Consider the following 26,964-nt stretch of genomic DNA (forward strand, 5'->3'; position numbering starts at 1 on the left):
TTTCTGTATTTCAGAGAACACAGGGAGTGGAGTGGCGGTGAGGGGCAGTAGCATAGTGGTATATTTTGAAGTACACACAGGCATCTGTTTTGATCCAGGTGTGTGTGTGTCCATGTGCGTGACACACACACACACACACGCACACACACACACTAAAGAGCAGGAGTATGTAGCGATATCTGAGCTATTAGGATCAGTAGATGGTCACTGTATATAGTGAGCAGGCAAAGGGGTGGTGTACTGGTTAATATGTTGGGCTTTAGTTGGAGACCACTGCTGATCAGCCACGGAGTCTTCTTCCTCTGTAATTTCAACTTGTAAAGCACATTGAGCTTTAACAAAAGATCATCACCATTGGGCTGAAACTATGCAACCTTTAGCTTTAATTAGCAAGGCAAACAATCTAAATTAGTCCATTTTTAGAACATCTTCTGTTGTTTTTTATAACAGATAGTTGGCTTCAGTCGAGGATGTTGGTTAAATTCCACATCTGTCCATTGAACTCCCAGTTAGGGATGTAGGAGGTTGCCTTATACACAGTCAGACCAATGGTCTATCTAACTCACTGCTTGCACTGACTTAGCAGAAGTGCTCTCTCCTCTGCCAGCCCCTTTCAGACCTGCAAATAATACAGCTGCAAACATAGCAAGAGGAACATTCTGCACCATTGCAGAGATTTGGACTTAGTGGCATCAATGGCAACTTTGCCCACTATTCCTGTGGCAAGGCAGCAGCTCCTAGAAGAGCCTTCGGCGGGCATCTGTCCTCTTTTCACTACCATTGGCTCAGCAATGCCTATTTAGCGGATTCTGTCATTCTAATGTTTATTTCCAGGACCAAAAGCACAGATAATAATAAGTGCAATCAAACACTGCATGCAGAGAACCTTCTGCTGTTTTCTTTTATGCTCTGCAGGCAAATATATCTTCACAAGATACTGTGGAAGTAATAAGTTGAATCCAGAATATCTATTCTGTGAATGGAAGGACTCCTTCCATTTATGCAAGGGAATGAGATCCAGTAGAAACTCTCTACCCAGATGAATGGTTGGGATGTGTGTGGGTGAAGGCGATTTTTGGAGAGTCCCTCTGTCGCCTTTTGTGCTGTTCCTCATGTTATTCTGGAGGGTTCCCTGCCCCCCGCAGCATATTTTCAGGTGGTGCTGGGGCTGTAGGGTGAATTATCAAAAATCATCTTCCTCAAGCACAAACTGTGAACTTTGGATCCAAGCCATGATCACTAGTAGATTACTTAACTCTAGAATTTGATCCATAGGGAAGATGCTCTGACTGGAAAGTTTTTACTGACCATATTTTCAGAATTCGCAACAACTATTTAAAAAAATCCACCCTTTCCTCCCTTTTTTGATAGGCAGTTGGCCTAATTTCAGTATGCAAATTGTTTTGCTTTGAAAAGGGATGCAGCTTTTTCTAGAAGAATATAGCTGGAATTCAAAGAAACTTAATGCCAAATGGAGAAACTTTTACAGTGGCCTTGCAAAAAAAGATATACTAGCCTTCAAACGGTTCCATATCTCCAAATAATAAGAAATACATATTTTTATTTTACCAAAAGCAAACCACAGACTAATGGGAATAGCCTGACTGCCCATACCAAGAGTGTGGGGAAAAGATGGTTGGGAGGTCTTGTACAATCTCATGGATGGTTTTAGGCATTTTGGCACCCTATTGGGCAGAATCCTTTGGAAACCACTTTAAAGGGTTATAGCTGCTCCCCCTATCTAGAAGGCAGGAGTGTGACTCTTGCTTGATTCTGCAGGCAACACCGATTAGGAAACTGATCTGTAGGCTCCAATGATATAAGCTTAAACCAGAGTTCCTTGCCCTCTGGAATATTGCCTTGTTCTGCAACCTAAAATGCTCAGCCCTAATTACTAATTCTCATCTATTATACGAGACTGGATTTGATGGCAGCCCAAAGATGTTTTGTTGGGACTTTACTCCACCCACTTGTGTGCTGGGAAAAGGGACAGTGACTTTGTCTGTATTCAGAATGTCACCCGTAATTTAATCTCCATGAGAGTAAGGAATAAATGGACTTGGTAGCTAAAGAGGGAAGTGTGTGTGCATTAGGTGTGTGGTAACTCACAGCTTGAGTTATAAAGTGGATTTCCCACTGCCATTATGTGGACATTTACTACAGTATTCCATCTGCTTTATCTAAATTAAGATCTCAGCTAGACACAAAAATATTGGCCTCTCTGGACCTTAGCTGTAACCCATTGTAACAGGTTGAGCAGCATCCTCTGACTTGATCAGAATAAGGCCTGCATTACTTTGAAGATTTATCAGATAGATGCAACGGAATATTATAAATGCTGCCCCTAAGATTAGTTTCCCCTTTCCCCCATCTCCATTCCACTTCTGCCCACTTCTCCTATTCCAGGAAGCTATACTCATTTCTCCTTAAGCCTTTCCTGATCCACCATGGACATGTCTGTTCTAGGGTCAGTTAACAGTTGTCTTTCCTTACTCTGGTATTAAATGATATTTGTCTTAATAGTAGACAGCCTTAGTTAGCTGCCCTTAAGAAGCTTTTACAGAATGATAATAACTTTATATTCAGTTGATTAGAAAATATTAATGCTGGGGAATGTTTGCCGCACGGTAAAATGTCTGGAAGTCTAAAACAGCTTGCAGAGTATGTCTTTGTGGCAGCATCCTACATATGTAATCTTCCAAAATATATTGGCTCTGAGCTGAGTGAATTATATCTCCTAACAAAAATTGCAAAGTGCTGTAGTCTACTCACTGCAGCTTGTTATTTTGAAGTATAGTTAAAATAAGTGTTTTATTAATATGCATTGCAAAGGCTCTGCTACCAAACCTGGTCATTAAGCAACCACAAATGTGCTTCTTTCAGCACTGCAGAGTTTTATTAGAGACCATCCAATACATCATACAGGCAGTTGAACACTGTTGGGGGCCTAATGGAAAACATTACTCTGCACTGCAGTAGTGAGGATGTTATGGCCCTACTGATTTTGTTGGACTACAACTCCCATCATTCCTGATCACTGGCTGGGCTGCTGGGAATCTTAACAATATATGTAGGGCCACAGCTTCCTCACCCCTGCATTTCTGGGTCTGAATTCCCAAACTGCTTGATTCAAAATCTTTAGGACAGTGTTAAGCAAGTTAACTGATTTGGTTCCAGGATACCTTTTAGACAATGGGGCACCTGGCATTCAAATCTCAGGGCTTTTGCGGAAGATAGGTCCCCTCCCCAAATCCTTACTTTCAGGAGAGGGGCAAAGGAAAACAGCCTCTGAACATACTCTTTGCTTCGCAGTTGCTTCCTGCTTCCCACAGCTGAGCTGTAGAAGGTTGTAAAGTCCTGCCTCAGGTAAAAATGCCGCTAAAGTCCTTTTGTCCCAATCTTGATTGCGCACCGTAGAATGATGTAGCTCAAATACTTCTTTAAACGAAAGCAGTGGATTCCAAATTGAACTTACAAAAAAAAAATGTTTGCAAGCATCTTGTTGTACAACAGATTTGCAAAACCTTCATGAATCTTTTTCTTGTGCAAGGATCTTTTTTTTTGCTGCCGGAAGAAGCCCTTTCAAACATGGAAAGATCTTCAACTTCTGGAAGAGCACTTCTGGGCTAACCCCCTAAAATGAGAACTGCACGTGTACAAAAGATTCAGGAAGGCAAACTTGTTGCCTTTACGACTTCCTAAGATCATAAGTAGCAGTTAAAGTCTCTTGACAAATTTTGGGTACTCTGAGGAGGGAATAGGGAGAAAATGTCTGAAGGGTAGTACATTACCATGCTTCCCTGTTTAAATCAATTGTTGAGTGCACAGGAGGCCTACTAGTATATTTAGACGTATGCAGTAGCCATTTTGTAACACACTCACATATCACAAATTAAAAGCTAAACTTAAAATTGAATCACCCAGTTTCTGCATTCAGTGGGCTCAATTGTGACAATTGGCCTAATTTCATATATATGAGAGAAATGAATGATACAAGCAGCAGCAAGTATTCTAGTTTTAGGGAGTCTTGCTATATGCTAGAAATTATGTCACCAGTAATAGCAGTCCTTTGACATCCACACCTCCACAGTAAGGGTTCGCTAAATAGTGTACTACATAAGGATTTGTTTTTCTACCACTTTCTCTTCAGAGCATTTTTTTAAAATGGTGATTATGACTGCATTAGTATAGGTGTTACACTCATCATGAATGGATATCACTTCTAGTAGTATCAATGACATACTAATTTGCATGTGAAATTCACTAAGCCAATTTTATTTTGCCTTCTCGTTAACAACTACATGCACATCAGAATTTAATTTTCAACTAGTTACAAATGTGCTGTCTGTTGCTTTTAAATCTCATTTTTCACACCAGGCAGGCTTTTCATCACTTGTAAATTCCAATAACTTGCATTAAAGGTCACTGTTCACATTCAAAGAAAAAGTATAAACAGATACAGAGAAGCAGAGCTACTTTTCCAAATGAGAAAAAGCAGCTTATAGCCTGAGATATATGCTGCATAAATTGTGAGGCAACCACAGGAGTGAAATTATATCCTTCTGCATGATGCGGTGTAACACCCTTAGGGTTTTGTTTACAAAATATAGATTAGCAAGAAGAAAAAGGGAAAAAATATTTTTAAAGGTAAATCAAATCAACTTTGGTTTTAATGATTTAACAATATCTTGATTTATGAAGGGTTTGCTGTGAGCCTTCAGGTGATCTTATCCAACCCTAAAGCGATATTCAGACGCCATGGGTCCCAACCAGGAATGCAGGAATCTGATTTTCTCAGACAGATCACCACAGTGGAAGAGCTGGAACCAAAAGCCAACAACTGCACAAAGGTATGTTTTGCTGTTTTAATACAGGAACCCTCTCTCCTATAGGGGATTATCCAGAACTAATTGTTGATGCTAAACTTTTTTTTTTCAGGTTCTTGTATGGCACACGAGAACTGAAAAGGTAAATCTATCTAATGAGCCAAAGTATCACCTGGACAGTGTCAAAATTGAAGTATGATACGTAAGCATAAAATGGGACATAACAAAATTAATGGTTGCATCCTTGAAACAGCTAAACATTCAAACAGCAGCTTGCTTTTGTGCAACAACTTACTTTACCGGTATCAGTTAAGACTCATCAGATGGCTGTGATTTGTCTTCACTTGTTTTGCATGTGTTTGGATTTTTTAAAAAAATCTGTTTTAGTACTTTATCCAGATCTTAGATTGTTCAGACGTTCAATGAAATGCAGCGGAACACTAAAAGAGTGACTGATCTAAACAAATGCAAAATTTCCAATTCATTTATAAATAGCAGCTTCCAGATTATTATGTTCAAAGTTTATTGTTCCTGAATTAAACAGCTTTGCTTTTGAAGAACAGTAGATAAAAGAGGTCTTTATAGAATGAAAAAAAAAAAATCACATGTTGTTTATGGATTTCTTTAATAGAGGGAAGCAACAGCTTATTGATACGAGGCACCATAAAATGTAAACACAGTTACTGGCATAAACCTGGATACAGCTGTAGTAGAAAATAAAAGTAAATGTACAATTGAGGAGTGAGTTACCCTGTATATATGCTGTGCAATATACTTTAGATTAGCCCTCTGTACATACCTTTTAAGCCAAATTTACTCATTTTGTCACAGGCAACTCTTAAGAAAACTGATGAGGCGACAGTGACATCCAGGTTTATCTCTCTTTCACTAACCATCTTATCTGTTCAGCACGTCGCAGTAAAATATCACAGTGGCATGAATAATGGGACAAAATTTTACACAAGGAAAAAAGTTTCAGTGATACATGTACACTTATTTATATGATTTAACATTTGTTCATACAGTACCTTCTACAGGATTACTGGGCAATTTGTGGGGTGGGGTTTACATATTAGAGATAGTACTTACATGATATCTATTTCCCTTATATGCAAACGTTGGTTCTAGAACTGATAAAATAATTTTGAGTATGTAGTTGGTCACGAAGCTCTTTTGAAAATGTATCATTCATGAAATCAAATGTACTGTGGAATGAAAAAGCTGCTGATGAGAGGTGTTCCCAACCTGCTTTTCACTACATCAAAATTTAAGTCAATACAGACCACAACACGGTTGGTTAAGATTATGTCTTAATATGAAGAACTGTGAGATTGAAGGGGGTGAGGGTGGGCAATGTATGTGGGCAGACCAAGAAAACTAGATGTATTTGAGCATGGAATGTCAAGTCTCTGATCTAGATGAAACTTCTATTGCAGTGTTCATTTCCAGAGTTGTGTGCTGAGAGTCTGGCCTGAGGAAGTTCCAGTCCATCCTGCCACTGTATTTGGGGGCTGGCCAGCAAAGCCCATCACATTGCTGGAACTAGACAGATTCATTCCAGCCATTTGCTGATTCATCTGTGAAATGCGAAGATGGTTCTAGTTAGTATACAGGGGTTCAGATGCTGTTTGAACTTTCAGTATGACAGACTCAAGCTTTATTTGAAAACGCAGACACCACCTTGTCTCAGGGAGGGTCATTTGTATACCTGCACCTCTGTTACATAAACAGGTATCTTTCAATATGTCCTTTTCAACAGTAAGTTTCGTTTTATTTTATCACTGTCCTATGACTGGTCTTATTGCTGTTTTAACGTGAATACTGTAAACCATCCAGGTAGCCTGGTGGATGAAGGGTAATGTAGAAATATGGCAAATAATATACGTGAAGCATATTTGCGAATCAGTAGATATAACGCTGTAGAGAATTTTAAAGGGTGCATTTTCTACAAAGAAGTCTTATCAAGGAGAATAAAGGTCAATGCAGTGGTTACCAGAGTGGTGTGAAAGCTGCTTCTATTTGACCTGATGCATTGTTAGTCCAGTAAAACAAAAAGCAGTAATGTGGTTGGATAGTTTAACAGGGCAACTTTCCATGCTGACAGCAGCAATGGGCATGAAAAACAACCTTACCCAAAGAATTTCTTCCTGCTGTTACGAGTGTAGAAGCTGCTCTCACACCATTCTCACAACAAATCTACATTCCATTTTTAGAGATTAGAAGCATCCGGAAACAGCTCCACCCTGTCTGGCCCTCTTCCACCTTGTGAAGGCTACTGTCTTCAGTGGGAAGCCTTTTGCATCTGTGGAAGCTCTAACCCACAATTACAAAAGCCCCCTCTCCCCGACAGTTGCTTTTTTCAAGTTGGAAGTTGACAAGAGACTGAGGTGGGGACAGCTAGTCACCCTTCCTCACTGCATGTTTATTTCCCCAGGATTTCCAACACCTGAATAAAGGTTAGATGGTTATACTACATCATTGATAGGATATTTAGAAAGAACAGTACTTTTAAAATGTTAGCTAATATATTGTACCATACATACACACAAAGTACAGTGACACCATGGGCTCATTCATACATGCCAGTGAAACCTTGGCTACAGCTCATGGTTAGGGAGGGTAGAGACTAACCACAACAGCAGGTTCAAATGATGCACTAAGCCAGGGGGCTGGATGACCTGCTATGCCTGCAGCTTTCAGGGCATTGGGAAAATGTTGTGCTTCTCAAATGCTAAGCATAGGGCTTGCAAAAGCACTTTGTGCGGTACTTCCAAATTTCCCAACCGCCACCTGGTTGGGAAACACAGTACCTTTTGAATGTTGACAGGTAGGGAGACTTCCCACCTGCCAAAGTTGGCCTGCTGGGTTATAAAGATTTAACCTGTTGGGCCACGGAATTTCCCCACCCTGCGCTAAGCTACAGCTTGGATAGCTCTGCTATCCAACAGGAATAAAAAACAGCAGGGTGGAGCCAAGAGCAAAGCAGCCAAGAGCTGCTCCCTGGGAGCCTGTATATTGGCACCATCCTGCTAAGCCACAGCACACCTATAGTTTTGCTGAACACGATACACAAAGTTGTCTAGTGTCTAGTATTCTGAATTAAGGAGTAATGCACCAAAATTACCAAGCCATTCTTGTACTAGCACCCGTCTAACAAATTGTTTAAAGTGGATAATAACGCCAAAAAGCAATCTTGAAAACAAATACAATATGGCAGGATTTACAGTCCTGCTGGTGTAATTAATTCCTCCTAACTGCAGCAATAGCTCCCTAGCAATCAGTATCACGGCACCTCCTGCATAACTGGTTTTACTACTACTACTACTACTACTACTATTATTATTATTATTATTATTATTATTGATTCTATTGACATTATATGCATAACCAGGTTTTAATCCTAAGAAGTTGCTCCTCTCTGTAGCACCCTCCCCCCCATGAGGAGAAAAATGTATATTTATTCTCACCTGAGAAAGGTTCCACTGGGCTTGCTGATTTTGCTGTATACCATATTTCTGTGGTGGGGCTACGTGCCCCACCATTGGTCCTTGGGGTCCAACGTTTTGAGGAAGTCCCAAACCAGCAGTTTGTGTAGTGACAGAAAAACCATTAGGTATTCCCATGCCTACCATCATGCCTGTGTTCTGTCCTATGACAGGCACCGATTGCCCCATCATGGTTCCCATCATTGCAGGGGCTGCAGGTACAGATACAGGTACAGGTACAGGCACTCCCATGGCTGGAAAACCTTGAAAATGAGCTGGTGGTTGTGCAGTAAAGGGAATAGGTTGTGGTCCCATGAATACACCTGTATTAGGCAAAATGGAAGAAGAAAAGAGTAAATTCCACTATGTCAGCAAAGTTTTAAGTTCTAAAAACAAAACCTGCTTTTGCTAAATGTGCCAACCAAACTTCCGTTACGTCGGGCAAAAAACAAAACTGATATCCAGTAGCTGCTTTACTTAAATCATTCTTAATTTCATTTCCTGATTTGTAGACTACCTTTGAGGGCTCAATTATCCCTTCAAGACAGTGTACAAATAGTGTTAAGATCTACATGTGGCTCAATGAATGTTGGCAAGGAATCTATTTAATGACAAACCCACAATCCTTAAGAAGCATGGGTGCAAAAATCCAAGCACCTAGTTGTCAGTAGTAGCTAAAGTTAGGCCTGGTGATCTTGTGGTTGTGTCACTGAAGGAGATAGGAAGCAGGCTTTCCCTGAAGCTGCTGCCACCTTTTGCTCCTCCTCTATTCTCTTACAAGCTAGGATGCTCCCTCACCCCACAACACAGGGCACTGGCAAGCTACTCCTTTGCTCCCGCTCCACCCGCCTGGCTTTACCCCATGAACAGCAGCTCCTAAAGAGAAACCAAGAACTGGGCAATGACAGAATCTGATGACTGCTACTCTTCTGAGACCTGGGAAAGAGCCTAAGGTGGATTATGGGATTTGTTATGGTTTCTGGTTTAGGCTTACAGCAAGAGTGGGGAAACTCCAGTCTGCAGGCTGACTTGTGCATAAAGCAGGCATGAAGTCACTGCCCATCAACGAATAGGTGGTGACCAAGCCAGCTGATCACTTGGACAGGAGGGTGGCTCTGTCCACAAGGGTAAGGGGGGATAAGAATTTGGCCCTCTGGCCAGATCAGGTTCCCCACCTCTGGGTTTAGAGGGTAATTTTCTCTTCCACCTTTCCTTCTTATTTTTTGCCATGAAATCCAACTTTACACACCCCTCCACAGTCTTTTACTTTCCCATTCAAGCTATTTACTTCTTATACTCATCTCTCCCCCCCCCCCCCCCCCCGGTTTCCAACAGCATTTCAGGGAAGGAGACCTTAAATTGCAGCCAAAGCTTCCTGGAATGCAGCCCCAGAGCCTTTTCAATAGCAGAGACCAGCTCTGGCAGATATGTTTCTATAACAGTAATAACAATAATAATAACCCTGATAAAACCATTACTGATTGTGAGCATACTGAAGATCATGAGGAGTAGCTACTCAGGGGCAAAGAAGTACAAAGGAAGCAGCGAGAAGAACAGCACCAAGAAGATCCCTCTGAATAGAAGCCTCCTCTTCTCCAAATTGACTCCTAACCTTTTCTGTGAATAGCTGTAGCCTTCAAATTACAATGCTCAGTTTTGAATAATTTCCTTCTTTAGGCCTCCTGCTTGATGTTAGTTTTTTAATGATAAAAAGGGGGAAATAAATCCCACTTATCACTAATACACACTTTTTGCTGCAGGGAGAGAGCGCGAGAGCCCCAACCATGTGTTCTAGGCACAACTTTTAATTAAGACATTTAGAAATAAATTTGAAAACCAATTACCTGGAGCATTTTGCTGCGGAATAGTACCTGTGCCATACAATGACAGGATGGAGTCTTTGGAGAGCAGCTTCTTTGCTGACTCTTCTGATTTTGTTTGTTCAGTGAACAGATCAAGATCTCCAGATGCAGCAGATAAGGTAGCAGCTGCAGTGTTAGTGGAAGCAGTCTGGGAAGAAAGTCAAATGAGATTACTGAAAACCATTATCACCAAATACATTAGCTAAAGGGCCATGTGTTTTCAAACAGAATGCAAAAATTTAGTTATTGTATTAGTAACCAAACTTTCCAATTACAAGCATCCCCAAAATTTGTAAGTACTGTAAAGGAAAATGTCCTAACGTTGCAAAAACCCCCACTAACGAACAAATGCTTGCATATGTATAACACTATACTAATTATTTACCAATGTTTCCTTTGTGCAAGTTACAATGACATACCGTATATCATGACAAATAATCCAGAAGTTTACACAACATGAACAAAAGTACAACAGCTACACGTTTTTATACAGCAAATTTATTGCCTACGGCTAGCATGTAAAATTTATGTCTACCACATGTATATATGCACATCTGGGAACCTTGACTGGCCCAGGATCATCAGATGTGTACACACAGTTGTTTGAAGATGTGCACACAAGCTTCTGTTTCATAGTTTATGCAGTGCAGCACCACTGTATACGTAGCAAATATGCCAACATAAACATACACACAGTATGAAGATTTCATTATCTGTCCATCTGTTTTTAAATAAAAAGCTTACAAAGAAATTGCACAAAGATTGTCTCTTGCAGAATTTGTTCTACTTGTGATGCACACACACACCCATTACAACTGTTCATCATCTCTATTCTAGTCCTCTCCTTCTTACTTGCCTCCATGTAACATTATACAAACTGCAAGTACGGTATTCGTTTGGCTGCATTACATGCAAACACTTTTCCAGGAGAAAACACCTTCAGATCAACTTCATTTTGGTTTGCTTATAATTTTTCTCAAGTAAACTAAAGAAAGTAGTGATCAGATGAAGCAATTTCATATGATAAGAAATACTGAGCAGAACTACTGTCATAGATCTATTACTTTTGACTAATTCAAGGCAAGGTTACGAGAACTGCATAAGGTAAGTTTTGGAAGCTGCCAGTTTTAATTTTAGGGTCACTGCTTAAGAACAAGATTTTTGAAAAAGATCTCAAGTGGTTTGTGAAGCTTAGATTCTTAAAGGCTTCAACTGTGTTTTAAAAGCAGAACCACAAAAGGATAAATTTTGTATTGCCCCGTGTTCCGCACAGTGCATAAAGGTCACAGCTTGAATGGTTCAGCAGTCTTTGTAAGGAAGAACTGCACCTTTAGAAACTAGAAATTCTCACATTTTTTATGACCTCAGTGAAGCATGAAGAAAAGCATCTCTTCCATAAATCTTAGTATGTCTGTAAGAATAGCAACTCTGAATAGAAATGCAAGTAACTAATCAACCAGAAACAGGAGGTAGCGTGGTTAATGTGTCAACCTAGGACCCAGGAGACCCAGGTTCAAATCTCCTGGTGATGTTGACCTAGCTGCTATCCTAAGCCTGTGGGGAAATCGTGTATGCTACTTTGCTCATTTATCTATTTAATTTTGAACATTTCTTACTGACTTTTCATTATACAGTGATTTCAGAGCTGTAGCTTAAATAAGTTCCAAATTCACAATACACTTGCTAAAATCAAGGTATGCAGGTCAGAACCAGCCAACTAAAAATTCAATACTGGGATCAGATTCCAATAAATGTTTGGACGAATAACAAGGTCATCAGCTGGCAATTACCACTTTTTTTAAAAAAAAAGGAGGTGCCCACCATATCACAGAGGGGAGGGAGTTCCAAAATGCTTTCTCCCTGGGGCTTAGCACATAGAGAGGTTGGAACAACAGCCATGGGTGGCATGCATGGGTAACAGGTGGTGGGATGAATGCTCACCCTCCACCCAATTTGGGCCCTCCTACAGATAAGAGCTATTCATATCCAGTTTCATTGGAAGGGGAAAAGACTATTGCTATGGGTGGACTCAGGACTAGTATAATGTAACTGAAAAACTCCTACTGCTGGAAAGCTCTCTCCAGGCAAATTTCTAAAGTCTCACCACTGACAACTGAAAAATTATGATTGTGCAGTGATTCAAAATATACAAAAGTGCTCTTGTCTGAAGTGGTTTCACACCTTCAAGTCATCTGATATATATTAATATTTGAGGAAGCAGTCTACAGTCCACAAAAGTTTATGCCACAATAAAAGTTGTTAACCTTTCATGTGCCACAAGAGTCTGCTCTAGTACTGGAACAAGTTCAAATTTTTCATTTGTCATATGTAAGAGTATCTAAAATAACCTGAGCACTACACAGCAAAAGGAGAAAGAGAAGTCCATGCTTGAAGGGCTACAATCTACCCATCTGCAAGAGAATGGGCCACAAGAAGAACAGAAAAGGAGAAAAGAACAAGCCAAGGTCATATATCACTTAGATAGCACTTCACCTTCCTAAAAATGGAAAGTAGTTGATGGAAAAATTACTTTAAAAAAATGTCATGGGGCTGGATTTAACTAACTTGTTCTGCTAGCGGAAGGACTCCTGTTAATGCAATGGGGCTCCCCCCCCCTGCCCTGCCTCCCTAAATTCAACTTTGAGGAGAAACTTTGAGGAGAAACCTCAGTGTCTAGGGCAAGGAGAGGGGAGGTAGTTCCATCAGCAAGAGCATTTCTCCTTGCTGAATTCCACTCAAAGTGTTTTGTTCTGTTCTTTGTAAAGATAAGGTAAGGAGCTTAAGCCTCAGAGCACAGTAACAGAAAGCATTACATGCACAAAATGAGTTAGCATAAGAAAGAGCAAGCAGTGAACAGGAAGACCATGAATATCATGGAAAAAGGAATTAAGCTGTTACCCTGAAGAGCTTTCAGTTTTTAATGAGACAACATCAAGAAAGCAGAACAACAGTGATGCATGGTTAGTGTGTTGGACTAGGGCAGGGATGTCCAAAGTCTGTTTTAGGGACCTAATCTGGCCTGCCAGTCGATTTAATCCGGCACCCTTGGCAGTATATGTCCTGGGGTGAAATCCTAAAAAAAAAAAAGCTCAACAACTTTGGTTGGCTCTCACGCATGTTCACTTCACTGGCCCTCTTTGAAAAAAGTTTGGGCACCCCTGGACTAGGGCCTGGGTTCAAATCCCCACTCATCTTTGAAGCTCACCAGGTGACCCTGGGCTAGCCACTGTCTCTCAAACTACTCAACTCTACTTCACAAAGCTCTTGTGAGAATAAAATAGGAAGTGTGAGAACCATGTATGAGATGCTTGGGAGGAAATGTGGGCTAAAGATGTGATAATATCACAAAAGGAAAATAAACACCCTTAATCAAATAACAAAAAGGAGACATGGGCAGCACACCTGACCACTCCCACTTTTCAGTTCACTAATCACAAACAATTAAAAATGCAGATTAGAACCATGCCAGAGTCATAGATCAATAAATCTACAAAACCATTAAGAGATCAGCTGGACTAACTAGGCCTTTGCACACTTTAAAGGGAAATAATTTTCATTGCCAAAATGTGCCACTAAACCTTAATGAGCCTCATAGCAGTGAGCCTCTGTTGAAACCATCTAGTTATCACTAGTCTGGAAGCTACTGAGAGAGTTAACACCAAGTCTTAATAGATGATATATTGCGCCTTTATACTATTATGCATATTACTAATCAGGTCACTGGGCTCCACTCAGCATTGTGCTCCAGGCAAAGCCTTGTTAAATCCCCCAGGGATGTTCATAAACATGAAAGGTTGGTTATTTATATCAATGATGCTCATCCCAGAGCTATGGAAGTCTGAAGCATAATACCTCTAAACATAAAAGATGAATGATAGCTGTAATGGCTGAACAGCCCAGACAGACCGAACATCTAGAAAATGTATCTAAACCTTAAAAAAAAAAAAACACCCTAAGACTAAATATTAGCTTCCCTCTCCACAGAGATATTATAGCACTTAGTGAGCTACAAGATGCCTCATACTATAATGTTTGGAAAGAAATTACGCAAGGTATTGGTACTCATATTAATAGCATGCTATTGATGAGGCCAGCTGCTGAAGTGCAATAAAATATGGAATGCATGAGTAAAATTGAGCTCTCTTCTTAAACTGAGGGGCTACATAACACTGGCTTTCCTATGGCCAGTTTCTTTTCCCACTGCTGTTTCAAATGTGAATAACTTCTTTCTTATGCTAACACCTGGCGTGGGCTTATAAATTGTGTGTCTATAACCAACGCAAGCTTCACTGCCTGCCAATCTCTCTGGTAAGAAGATGAAAGTGATTTTAACGGGACAGCTGATACAAGTCATCTTTATATTTTTAGGCAGGCTTGTCATTTCTAATGTAAACATCTCAATCAACAAGAAATTTTAAAAAGGGCTAGGCATGCTAAATTTTGCTGCTTACCTGAGCAGGAGGTATAGAAGTGGCTGGCAATGGGTTAGAGATCATTGGGCCAAATATATCCAGGTCATCATTCAATACAGCAGCAGGAGTTGTGATGCTTCCATTTGTAACGGAGGAATCGGCAGGGCCATCTTAAATGACAGTGTTTTAAAAGGAAAAACGTTAAACCAATTTTTTGATAATTGCAAAGTATGTACAAAGCAAGCCGTTGCTTAAAGGTATCCTGTGTTGGTAGAAATACCCAAGCATTCATAGCACTGAATCCAGGCTCCTCTAGTATTCTGCCAGCTCATCGTAATTTAAAAGCTACAACATGCCAACGTAATTAGCAAAATTTGAACGCATTAAAACACAGCCTGAGGCCAACCTAATGGCATCTAAGCTGGTTTAACAGAATTACACATTTCTACAAGCTGCCTAAAGCACTGTTGGTTACCAGCACTGTAACTTTTAAAATAGAAATCCTTCTCATAAGTAACCAAACCCTTTGGACGTAAGCACTGCAATAATTGGCTATATAAATTTTAAGTCTGGAAAAGATCACTACTAAATACATAGGTTGTAAGTTCTTGAGTCAGGATTCATAGCTTATAAATCAAGTCAAAAATACATTGCTGCAACAGATAAAAGACCCTGCAGTCTCTCTCAGCCATTGTTCAACTGCTTAGCTATTCTTACAGCCAAAGAACCTCCTTGCACGCCTCCCTCTCATTAACGACAATGGAAGAAAGATCTCTTTCTTCCTTGCAACATTATTCCCAGTATCTTCAAAGGAAAGGCTATACTTATTGAAAAGGGAAAAGAACTACAAAGTTTAAACTTCTTCACATTATCAACATCCTCCTTCAAATCAGACCAGCACTGTCTGATACATTCTGAAACTATTTTTCTTGATTAACTCAGGTTTATGACCTACCATAAAGGCTTCCCTGCCCTCCACCTGAATCAATAAAAGTATCTTCCATTATGTGTGCACTTAATTTTTACATTTGTGTAGCTGCAATATGACATATTACAGCTCTTTATTAACACCATTATTCTGAAGTCTAAAAATAGTATCCAGGGTGCCCAAAGAACCACAAGTACATACTGCTTAGATGCCTAGTCTACAATGGAGAATAGAGGACAAAGTCTACAGTTTCTAGATAGGTGGCCTAGAAGGATACTATACACATCCTATTTTGTATCTCCACATGATTTGAGTAAAGTATTTCAACATATATAGAGTAGAGCCTTTATAATATATTTTCGTTCTCAGTGGCAAATGAACAGCACATTTCAGCAGTCACTGGGGTATTTTTGCTCACTTCATTCTTCTCTTGTTATGAAAGTAAATGCAAAAGCACTATTGCAACTGTACACTAGGGATTCTACACTGAAGTCAGGCAATCAGTTCTGGTTCCCATAGCAACTGTAAATGTGCCACAATTTATATACTTATTAACCCATAAAGATTAACACCTACTGATAACATGGAATTTGAGGGGAGGAGGTAAATGTATCACAGCTGTACAAACCACAACAATTTCCTAAACACTGGAATTTTTTTATATTTCAAGCATAGCCTCCACAATAACAGCAATTCTTTATCAAGTACTAACAAGCTACCTTCCCAATGCTTCCTCTGAGGATAATAAAGCTTTTGGGTTGGCACAAGATCTGACAGCTTCCTTTTGTCACATTCTGTGAATAGTGGCATAAGAAGTGACCACAGGTACTGCTAATCATATTTAGCGAAGGGATACTCAAGGTAGAAATCAAGCATCTAGCCAGCTCCAGAATAATCTTTGAATATATTTTTGGTTTCCCATTTCTTATGTTCTGGAGCAGAATCATCATCATCATCATCATCATCATCATCATCATCATTTTGACTATCCATTTCTAACTGGTGATCCTTAATGAAAACACATTTATTTCTCAGAATGCTATATATTTTGGAGTTGCCAAAGCTAAGGATAAAGAGATAAGATAGTAAGATCATGCAATGAATTTTTATATAGTCATTACAATACAGAAGGATACCTATTCATCTTACTCCTAACCTTTTCTAGTTCTAGCTAGGAAAATAACTCAAAGATGGCAAAATTAAAGCTAAACCAAAACCTGGTTTTCAAAACAAGTTCGGGCAACTATGAGTATGAGTAAACAGGGGTAGAAGGGTTTTTTTCCCCTTTCCATTTTAATTTCTGTAAGCCATTCGGGAAACATGTTTTTGCTGAACAGCTGCAAATCTATAAATTTATAAAATGTACACCTGACAAGAAGCCCGTTCAGAAGTTACATACGAAGTCAAAATCTCAATCCGGTAAGTGTGTCTTGGGCACACACACAGACATACACAATCTACTACTTGTTCCTCACTTTATTTTACTACAGGGAGAAAGTAATCTAGGCTTTACCTTGCAGTTCACTACAATATGAGTAATGGCAGATGTTTGAGGGGGGAAAACCTAAAAAGGTTTCAGGAGACAAAGTCAGGGACGACACATCTACAGATACCTGAACCTACTTATACCTTATGAGTACAGGGTATTGGAGATAACCTAGCAGCTGCTTCGGTTTTTGCACCAAACTCTCCCTTGCTACATACAGCTCTAGCTGCTGTGTTTTATGCTGATTTTAGCTGTCTGTTTTTTTTTTTTAAAAAAAACCTGGGCTTTGTGATTTATTATTCAGTTTTAAAGGGTTTTATTGTAAATTGTCTTCTGTATTTTACTGTCTATGTAAACTGCCCAGAGAATTTCTTTATTATTAATGCTGCATTCCCAGAATTGCAGAGGAGAATAAGCTGAACCAAAAAATCTCAAGGGATATATTGCTTATCCAGAAAGCTTCCAGGCAAGGTATTGTTTCTGAGGTGGGTAAATGACACTAAGCATGATAGGCATCCTCTGAAATGGCTGGCTAGCTTATTTGATTAGTAGTCATATTCTAATATCTATTGAACTGCTTTCTGCTCTTCTTGTAATTGAAGGTTAATAAGGTTACATATTTCACTTGTTTTCAATAAGCATCTTCCTTATCTTCCATCATTCTTACGATAAATTTGAAGTGAAAGAGCATAGTAATTTACTTATGCCCCCACAGAAAGGTTGGGACTATCCATTTTAATGCTAATACACTGTGATGGTTACTTCAACATGTGCAACCATCCATACTCATCTCTTGTTTTTTGTGTAGTACATCTAACTGGTAAATGATGCATCAAATGGCAAACGAGTTTTGCTTCTTTTGCAAATTCAACCTTTCAACATGATGGAAAAGCTAATACTTAAACATTCTGCAGCATTGCAAAACATCTCACAATATAAGGTGTGCCATTTTTAGAAAGTAAAAAAAAGGGAGTTATCTGCAAATTGGAAAACCCAGGTCTGCTATTCTTTGAATCATAGAATTGTAGAGTTGAAAGGGACCCCGAGGGTCACCACTACAGATCTATCATTTCACTTATTTTTATATACTCATAATGAAATAACAATTATTCATCTGTAGTTATATTTTAAAAAGGATGCTGAGTTGGAAAAGAACCAAAATGCACCGTTCACTGAGGTGCATAACTTAGCAGTTGGCAAGGTGTGTAGTTCTGCACAGAGAGACCACCACAATCATTCTGGCAAAGCACCTAACTATGAAACACATTGATAAACATTATATATTTATAACTATCCTCTTAGAATGTAAGACCGTTAGTACTCAAGAGAATGTGATTTACCTGTACCTGGGGTTTATGGTCCATCTATTCACACCCGTGCAATAAAGCAGAACTCCCCTGGGTTCTTCGGCCACTGGGGTGATATTTATATACTGATGCAACAAGGCCAAAATTCTAACAATGCAGCAGCTTCTAGAGTACCTTTATATTTGTAATGCATGAATGCATTTCTCGTAATGATCTATAGCAGAAGAGGAAATGCAGACAGGCAAGGATGGCAAAGAGTCCCAGTAACAGGTAAGTGATGCCCTTGCTGTGCACAGGCACAAGGGGAATAAGTTGCTGCTCTTCAGAATACGGCAGAAAAGCCTAATCAACAAGCGAGGACTGCTTCCCTGAACTGCTAAGGGATTAAGAGCTGTTTAAATTCCATAACTGCCATGATCAATCCTCAACTGCAAACTGAAGCTCTGGGAGGTGAATCAGCCCCCTTAAGAAACACCAGTTCTTAGGATTCCTTGGATGGAAGCTTGACTGTTTAAAGTGGTATGATAGTGCTTTCATTGTGTAGTAAAGATGGGGCCTAAGCTGTTGGATCTACTGGATTTGGACAGAAGAGCCACATTTCTGAGATACTAACTTCTCCGCCAAAACTGCTGTATTATATAAACTTATTAAGATTTCTTTGTATGTCTGCAGAAGCCATTCAATCATGTTATATTATTAGTTCAACTGAAAGTTTATTTACAGCAAGTGTTTTAGAGGAACACTCGTTTGTTTTGGCTCCTGAATGCCACACCCCCCAGAAGTGAGTGTTCCAGTTTGCGAATGTTCTTTGGAAGCTGAACGTTTGACGCGGGTTCTGCGGCTTTCGATTAAGTGCAGGAAGCTCCTGCAGCCAATCAGAAGCTGCGTCTTGGTTTTCTAAAGTTTTCGGAAGTCGAACGGACTTCCGGAACGGATTCCGTTCGACAATCAAGGTAAGACTGTACTGTACTTAAAATGCATCAGACTTGTTGAAATGAAACAGGCTAACCTATCCTCTTGGTGCAGCCCAGCCAGAAATGTTTGAAACTTGTTTTGTACATTTCCATCAATGTGCTGGCTCACTAAAAATATGCAATCTTAGCCACATTTATTGTCACTTGCTTTCTCCTGTGGTATTTCATACTTCAGTCTATCACAGGACTCAAGACTCTAAGCTCGTACACTAGAAGAGGCATTAGTTACACAATTAAGATATGGCAAGCTAACAGAGGTTATTCAGATTGGTTAAACTTGGTCTGATCTACTCTAAAAAATAATATCCCATGAATGCTAGTTTGAACAAAAGCAAGCATTTGACATGTAAAGAGTTGCTTTTCCAAGGTAAAAATTTAAGTAAAGCCCAAATGTAGTGAAAGAAGGGGATAATCCCTAATTCAACAGTAAACCTGCACAGAAATGACAATACACAGCAGCACTGGAGTACCATTCAAACAAAATAAAAGTGAAGGAAGAATATATAAACAGGTTTGGATTAAGTAAGTACTCAGGCAGAATTGTTTCTGATTAGGCTCCACACTGAAGAGCTGGCTTGGGAATGGTATGATTTAGGTTACAGCTAGACTTCTGAAAATGTTGGCCAATGCCTGGGACTTTGAGCAGTTTACCATGAAGGAATTAATTATAAAATGTTTTGAATATGGTAAGATAGGAGAAACTCTGGACATTCCATAAGAAGAAAACTGTCACCTTGCACAAGTTCCTAGAAGCATGATTTTGCCAAGGGATTCTGTTTTTATTATTTTCTGAAAAGCACATGCCATCTCACTTCACAACTAGCTACTTAAATTCAATAATTTCAAAAATACAGTGGTACCTCGGGTTAAGAACTTAATTCGTTCCAGAGGTCTGTTCTTAACCTGAAAATGTTTTTAACCTGAGATACCACTTTAGCTAATGGGGCCTCCCACTGCTGCTGCACCGCCACCGCACAATTTCTGTTCTCATCCTGAAGCAAAGTTCTTAACCAGAGGTACTATTTCTGGGTTAGCGGAGTCTGTAACCTGAAGTGTCTGTAACCTGAAAAATCTGTAACCCGAGGTACCACCGTAATTGGGAGGGAGTTGCCATTTAAGAAATCTAATTACAAAGGGCAGGCAAAATTAGTTGTATGGATATTTAGGATGGGGACATACAACAGAACCTGTACAAGGTTCACTTGGATATTAGAAAGGTTTGTACTTCAATAAAACAAGACTATTTTTAAACAACAGATTTTTTTAAAAAAAGCTTGAGCTCACAGTCCTTTGAAGATAACTTTGATAGCTTCTCACTCCCTAAGGAGCTCATTACTTATAGTTTAGTAGACGGCACAGATCTGCTTCAGTTTTTCTCTCTAAGTATATTAGCAGACTACAACACCATTTACAGATTAACCAACAATGTTTTCCAGCATGTGGGGGTGAAACCCCTTTAATTATTGCAGCATAGGTCTTGCCATTTTTCTGCAATGCAAAACAAAGAATTAACTACTTACCAAGTCCCAAGAGATCGACAGTGGATTCTGGAACTTTCTTAGGACTTGCTTTAAGTTCCAGTTGTTGATCCTCTTTCTTTGGAAGCTTTATTTTGTAAGAAAAGGAAAAGATAATTAAGATTCTTATAGAAACCAAAATATAATGAATAACTGACGTCACCCAGTCTCACATTTCATTTGAACCTCTTATTTTTAAAATTAGTGTCACTAGCATGTACAGGAGGTGGTTTGGCGAAAAGTATGACAAAATATAATGTTTCGTTGCAGTGTTTGAGCTAGTGTTATAATGGCACATTTCCAAGTAATCAAAATACTACACATATATTATTGCAACAATCCTTATAACAGCCTTCCTATTATTCTTTTCCTAATGCAGATGGAGAGTTGAGAAGAGTTGTTTGCCTAAAGCTACCTAGCACATTCACAGCTGAAAGATAACTTGAACTGGGGACCTCCTGGCCCACAGCTCACACACTTCACCACTAAACAACTATTGTCACGTGTTACACTTGTACACATACAACAAAGAAGTAAAGATTAAACTGTCAAACTAGGACAAAAAGGACAAAGACTAAAATCCCCACTCAGCTCTGCCATTAAGCTCACCAGCTATCCCTGGGATAGTTATCATTCCTCAGCCTAGCCTTTGCTAAAAAGTTGTGGTGAAGATAAAATGTGGGGACAGAAACCACAAACACTGCTCTGAATTACTTGGAGGAGGACTGGGATATAGAAGTAATAATAATAAATAACACATTAATCTACAGAAAATTCATACTGATGCGTTATCTCAGGCAGGATGAACACCACAAATGATGGTTATTATTGAACATTCTACTTATTGTGGCACAAGGAAAAGACGCTTTTGTTTATTTCCCCAGCCATTTCATTTTAAAAATCTTTCCAGCTGGATGGAATTGTTTTAATCCTTTTATTATTCTCTTTATTTATTATAATGTTAAAATTATCTGTTGATTTTATTGTTTTTATAGTGTGGTTTTTGTAACCTGCCCAGGAAACGATTTTACAATGAAAGGTGAGGTGTAAATTCATAAAATAATACATTTCACAGTGTTTCCTAATGAATTAACATATCCTTTCCCCAGAGGTCTAGAGCTAAAGCACCTTGTGTGAATTATGCAGGACCTTTTTATATAAAGAAGGTTCATCATGTGAACTTGAACTGAATAGCTTAGCAATATATTTTACTATAAACTATATTAAGTTTCTATTTCAAAATATTATATTCATTTACATATTATTATTCATCTAGGGATTTGAGTGGGGGAGGATTAATGCTCTAAATAAGTAAGTTTTATCTTGTACAATGCTATATTGTGGAAACCACATGGTTAAGCGCCAACACAGCCAGGGCAGAACAAAAGGATTGGCTAATGTGTTGCTCTCCAGATGTTGTTGAACTACTATCATCCCTAACTATGAGTCATACTGGCTGGGGCAGATGGGAATTGTAGTCCGACAGCACATGGTGGGGATTGCTTTGCCTATCTTGCCCTGAAGTATATAGTACAAGGCAAACAAAACCACCTTGTTAAGTTGCATGTGTCAACTGCTATCCTATTGAACAGGTAACTAGTATGGGTTCACATATGCACTGCCATTTTGTGCTGACTGCAACATTAAGAGATACTTCACCATAGCCACCTTAGTTCAAACACCGCAAATACAACTGCAGTTTAAAAAATTCCAGGGCGGGGGTGGATGATGACAGTTTTGCTTCATCTTCAGCATATTATTATTAATTATAATTACTTTATTTCTAAAGTGTCCTTCATCCAAATGTCACATGGTGGTATACAATATAAAACCAATAAAACTTACAACAAAATTTAAAAATCCATCTTTTAAAAAAATAATAAAGTTAGAATCAGAGTAAATTCAATTAAACCAATCAGTGGAGATCAGTTTCAAGAAGTCAAAAACAGATATACAACTTCCTGCAAAGGCCAGAGTAAATTATGTATTTTTGAGAATTTATATTTTTGGAAATTAATATTTACCATAATCCATATCTACATTATATTAAACTGAAAGCCTGAACACTGCAGTGGTAAAGCAAAACCCTTTAGGAAGCATGGGGTGGCTGTAGATGAAGCAACTGCTATTATTAGAATGCTTATGTGCTGCCTTTTTATTTAAAAATCTACAAGGCACCCAACAATTGCTAAAATAATACATTAAAAGCAACAGTCCAGGCAGTATAATTAAAACTGGCAGCAACACCTCCAGACATCTAAAACATCAACAGCAGGAGCAAAATTAAGCCAGTCATAGTACTTTGAAGAGCAAACGAATGCCACCACCTTGGGTAACTGCCGTAAGTGACAGGGAAGGGTTTGATAAATTTGGCAGCACTCTTAAGAAGGCATTACCATATCACCACCAACCATACTTCAGTGAGAAAGGGCATGTGAAACAGGGCCTCCAAGGAAGATTTTAAACTTGATGATATTACAGTGCATTCCAGTCAGATTACAGGAAATTGATAAAAATACTGAAAAGAAGCTTGGGACAATTTTCATATTCTTACTGACAAGTGGCTTTATTTATCACAAGCACTATGTTGTTACATGTGTGAATGGACATTACATATCTAACATCATAGAGAAAATATTCAAACCACCTCAAACACAGTGCTCCTTCAACTGAAGCATCAATATGACAATTAAGAAATTATATTAAGTAAATGAAATTATCGATTTGGAGCTTGAACAGCTCAGCCATTGCACCCATTCAATGAACCAAGTTGAGAGGAGGAAGGGTGCAAAACCTATTTTGATGAAAAGTCTAAAGCAAATCTGTTAAATTGTATGCTTACGAATTTAGTATTTTTTTTTTTAAATGTCATGCCACACAGTATTATTATATTTTACTGCAACAAGAAAAAGTCCTACTATAATACCATGTTAATTAAACGGGGGCAGAGAGCCCTGCTTAGTTTGAACCTTAATAAACCTAGAATAATAATATTGCCAATTAATATAGTTGTATATACTTGGCTGGGTTTATACAACTCCAAGGATTAATTTACTAGGATATGATTATCACACAATATGGAACTGATCATGGCAGCTGGAGAACAAAAGCATTATAGAACTTGTGATTACAATTCTTCCAGAGAATCGAAAAATACCAATCGTCAGTAGAACAACATAATGTAGTCAAGCCACATACTGCTCCCTATGATAATTGCTCTTCTAAGTTCAACATGTCCTTGCTGCCAGCACCACAGGAGATATTTAAAGCTGCTCGCAAGAGTTCATTGATCCAATACAGCCTTCACAGTGAAAAAGTAAGATTTAAGGTGTAAAAATATTATACTTAAGACCAGATAATGTCCAGATTATTTCAAATGAACCTTTAGACAACTTGAATGTAATCCACCGGGCCTTCTATCACATAGGTAAAGGTAAAGGTAAAGGTACCCCTGCCCGTACAGGCCAGTCTTGACAGACTCTGGGGTTGTGCACCCATCTCACTTAAGAGGCCAGGGGCCAGCGCTGTCCGGAGACACTTCCGGGTCACGTGGCCAGCGTGACATCGCTGCTCTGGCGAGCCAGAGCCGCACACGGAAACGCCGTTTACCTTCCCGCTGGTAAGCAGTCCCTATTTATCTACTTGCACCCGAAGGTGCTTTTGAACTGCTAGGTTGGCAGGCGCTGGGACCGAGCAGCGGGAGCGCACCCCGCCGCAGGGATTCGAACCGCCAACCTTTCGATCGGCAAGTCCTAGGCGCTGAGGCTTTAACCCACAGCGCCACCTGCGTCCCTTCTATCACATAGGACAGTCTATATCCCAAACCTCTGTAGAAAATCAATTTTACAATGTTTTAACTCTAGTAAAGTTAAGGCTATCAGAACCTTTCTTTTATTAGCTTTGGTATCAACAACAGTACAGAGCAGGTTGAGCGACTGTGCGTTATTCAGCAGTGGCAGCCCCAAAAATGTGTGTGGAACTCAAGGGTTGTATCCAATACAGCACAAGTGGCTTTCTGCTCATGCAATTGGATTTACCCTTCCTCTCCTCTCCCTGCATGGCCCCAAAAACTTATCCAGAGGGTTCCTCAACCTTGTGGATGGTACATGGGAAGCTTTGGGGAGAGGAGAGGGGGAAATTCTAACGTGCAAGCAGAAGTCTGTTGTGGAAGCAAAACAGTAAAACTGGCCATTAAAAAAAAAACTTTTCTAAAATTTTCCAGACTAACCTAACGCTAAATATTCAGCGAGAGAAAGAGGGAGGGGGAGGAGTGCTACAAAGAGCTACAAATAAAATGGCTGGTTTCACTTGGTGAAATGGTGCTAAATTTGAGCCGAAATCGCAGTGATTTTCAACCAATTTGAGTGCTGGGCTGAGTAACATAAAATGGTATGCTTCAGTAACTGTAAGCCGCTTATATGATTATACTGTTCCCTACTCTCTTTTACTAACAGTAAAATCACAATATATTTTAAAATGGAGAGCATTAAGAGTCTAAGACCATTAAAACAAAAGAAAGCAAAAAACTCCATAGGTATTAAGACTAAAAGTTTGGTGAAATGAACATGTCTTAGCCTCACACCTAAAAAACAAAAGAGACCAGTCTAAACTCCACTGGGACACAACCCTGTCCAGAACAAGTTTTATTTCCAATGCCAAGGCAGCATTTCTACTGATCATTAGTACCTTTGCCTTGCCTGGATTAAGCTTCATTCCAGTACTGAAAGTTCTCATATCAAAGTATAAATTAAGTATTCTCTAAAGTTACGATTAGTAAGGACACGGGTGGCGCTGTGGTCTAAACCACAGAGCCTAGGGCTTGCCGGTGGTGGTTCGAATCCCAGCGACGGAGTGAGCTCCCGTTGCTCAGTCCCAGCTCCTGCCAACCTAGCAGTTCGAAAGGACAAAGTGCAAGTAGATAAATAGGTACTGCTCCGGTGAGAAGGTAAATGGTGTTTCAGTGCACAGCTCTGGTTTGCCAGAAGCAGCTTAGTCATGCTGGCCACACGACCCAGAAGCCGTACGCCGGCTCCCTCGGCCAGTACAGCGAAATGAGCGCCGCACCCCCAGAGTCGTCCACGACTGGACCTAACGGTCAGGGGTCCCTTTACCTTTAAAGTTATGATTATTTTTCACTGGCATTTAAGAAATAATAATAGTCACTTTAGAAACAGCCAGGAAGTGACAGAATGTAGTTTACCAAATTCAAAGTCAAAATTTAGATGCTCATTCGATGTCTAATTCGCTTTAAACATTTTGCCTCTAATAAGAACTCTTCTAATAAGTTCGTCTTCTAATGTGCTACTGCAAAAAGCTTTCTTTAAAATATTTAAGGTTGATTTCTACTAAGTTTGGAACTAATTTAAGGCTTCTCAAATTATTGAACAAAACCTTCTTCTACTCTCATTAAGAACAAACTATGTTTATATAGAAAAGTAACTGGATTCATTCCCCCTTTATTGCACTGATGGCAATAACGTTTATAAATGATTGCCTAAACATTTGAGAACTCCCTTAAGGCAAGAAAGTAATGTTAGCAATTTTCTATAAATCTTCAATGGGCCTGCAGATATTTTTCTCTGACAGCTCATATGCCCTTTTCATACCACTTACTTCAATAAGCATGCATTTAAAAAAAGCTATTACTCATGCTGAAGCTTCTCATCTGAAAAAGCTGTTCAACACACCTTTCAGCCCTTTTTGTTAACAAAATATATAAATGTATAGTACTAGTGCAACCTTGACAGTTAACATTTCTTTATTTCTCCATAATATCTGAATCAGGAGAGGCAGCGCAAGCACTGAAGCAGTTCTTGAATGCAGTGGTGGAGTAAACGAGAACCAATCAACTGAGATTATATCCTGGGAAGATTTGAGATTTTGTGGGTAGGTCACTCCCATGACCAGAAGTCTGGCCAATTGCCTGCTGTGGCTGGATGGGGTTCTTCTCTAAAGGAGCAGGCACTTCTTTTTATTCCTAATTATGTGTTTGGGTGAGTGACCTTTATGAATATAAATGCTGCTTAAAGAAGCAATACAAATCCTTTGGGTTCCTTTTTAGAAACAGCCCTAAATACAAATGACTGCATCAGCTGTCAATAAACATGAACCATTATCTAAGTTGTGCTCTAGGTTCTCGACTAGGTTCTACATAGGTAAAGGTACCC

General features: G+C 39.3%; 2 protein-coding genes across 5 annotated transcripts in view; one reads left to right on the forward strand and one right to left on the reverse strand.

Annotated features, from left to right (window-relative positions):
* Positions 1–5,536, forward strand: part of B3GAT2 (beta-1,3-glucuronyltransferase 2) — a 47,550-nt gene extending 42,014 nt beyond the window's left edge. For both annotated transcript variants that reach the window (XM_079970550.1, XM_079970549.1), the window contains exons 3-4: positions 4,702–4,850; positions 4,939–5,536. In XM_079970550.1, coding sequence (XP_079826676.1) covers positions 4,702–4,850; positions 4,939–5,025 — 236 coding nt within the window. In that variant the 3' untranslated portion in view covers positions 5,026–5,536. The remainder of the gene's footprint in view (positions 1–4,701; positions 4,851–4,938) is intronic.
* Positions 5,435–26,964, reverse strand: part of SMAP1 (small ArfGAP 1) — a 63,705-nt gene continuing 42,175 nt past the window's right edge. For all 3 annotated transcript variants that reach the window (XM_079970515.1, XM_079970514.1, XM_079970513.1), the window contains 5 exons: positions 20,801–20,885; positions 14,625–14,755; positions 10,156–10,321; positions 8,294–8,634; positions 5,435–6,403 (listed from right to left, as the gene is read on the reverse strand). In XM_079970515.1, coding sequence (XP_079826641.1) covers positions 6,266–6,403; positions 8,294–8,634; positions 10,156–10,321; positions 14,625–14,755; positions 20,801–20,885 — 861 coding nt within the window. In that variant the 3' untranslated portion in view covers positions 5,435–6,265. The remainder of the gene's footprint in view (positions 6,404–8,293; positions 8,635–10,155; positions 10,322–14,624; positions 14,756–20,800; positions 20,886–26,964) is intronic.

This window comes from Podarcis cretensis, assembly GCF_951804945.1.
Source record: "Podarcis cretensis genome assembly, chromosome: 3".
NCBI lineage: Eukaryota > Metazoa > Chordata > Lepidosauria > Squamata > Lacertidae > Podarcis > Podarcis cretensis.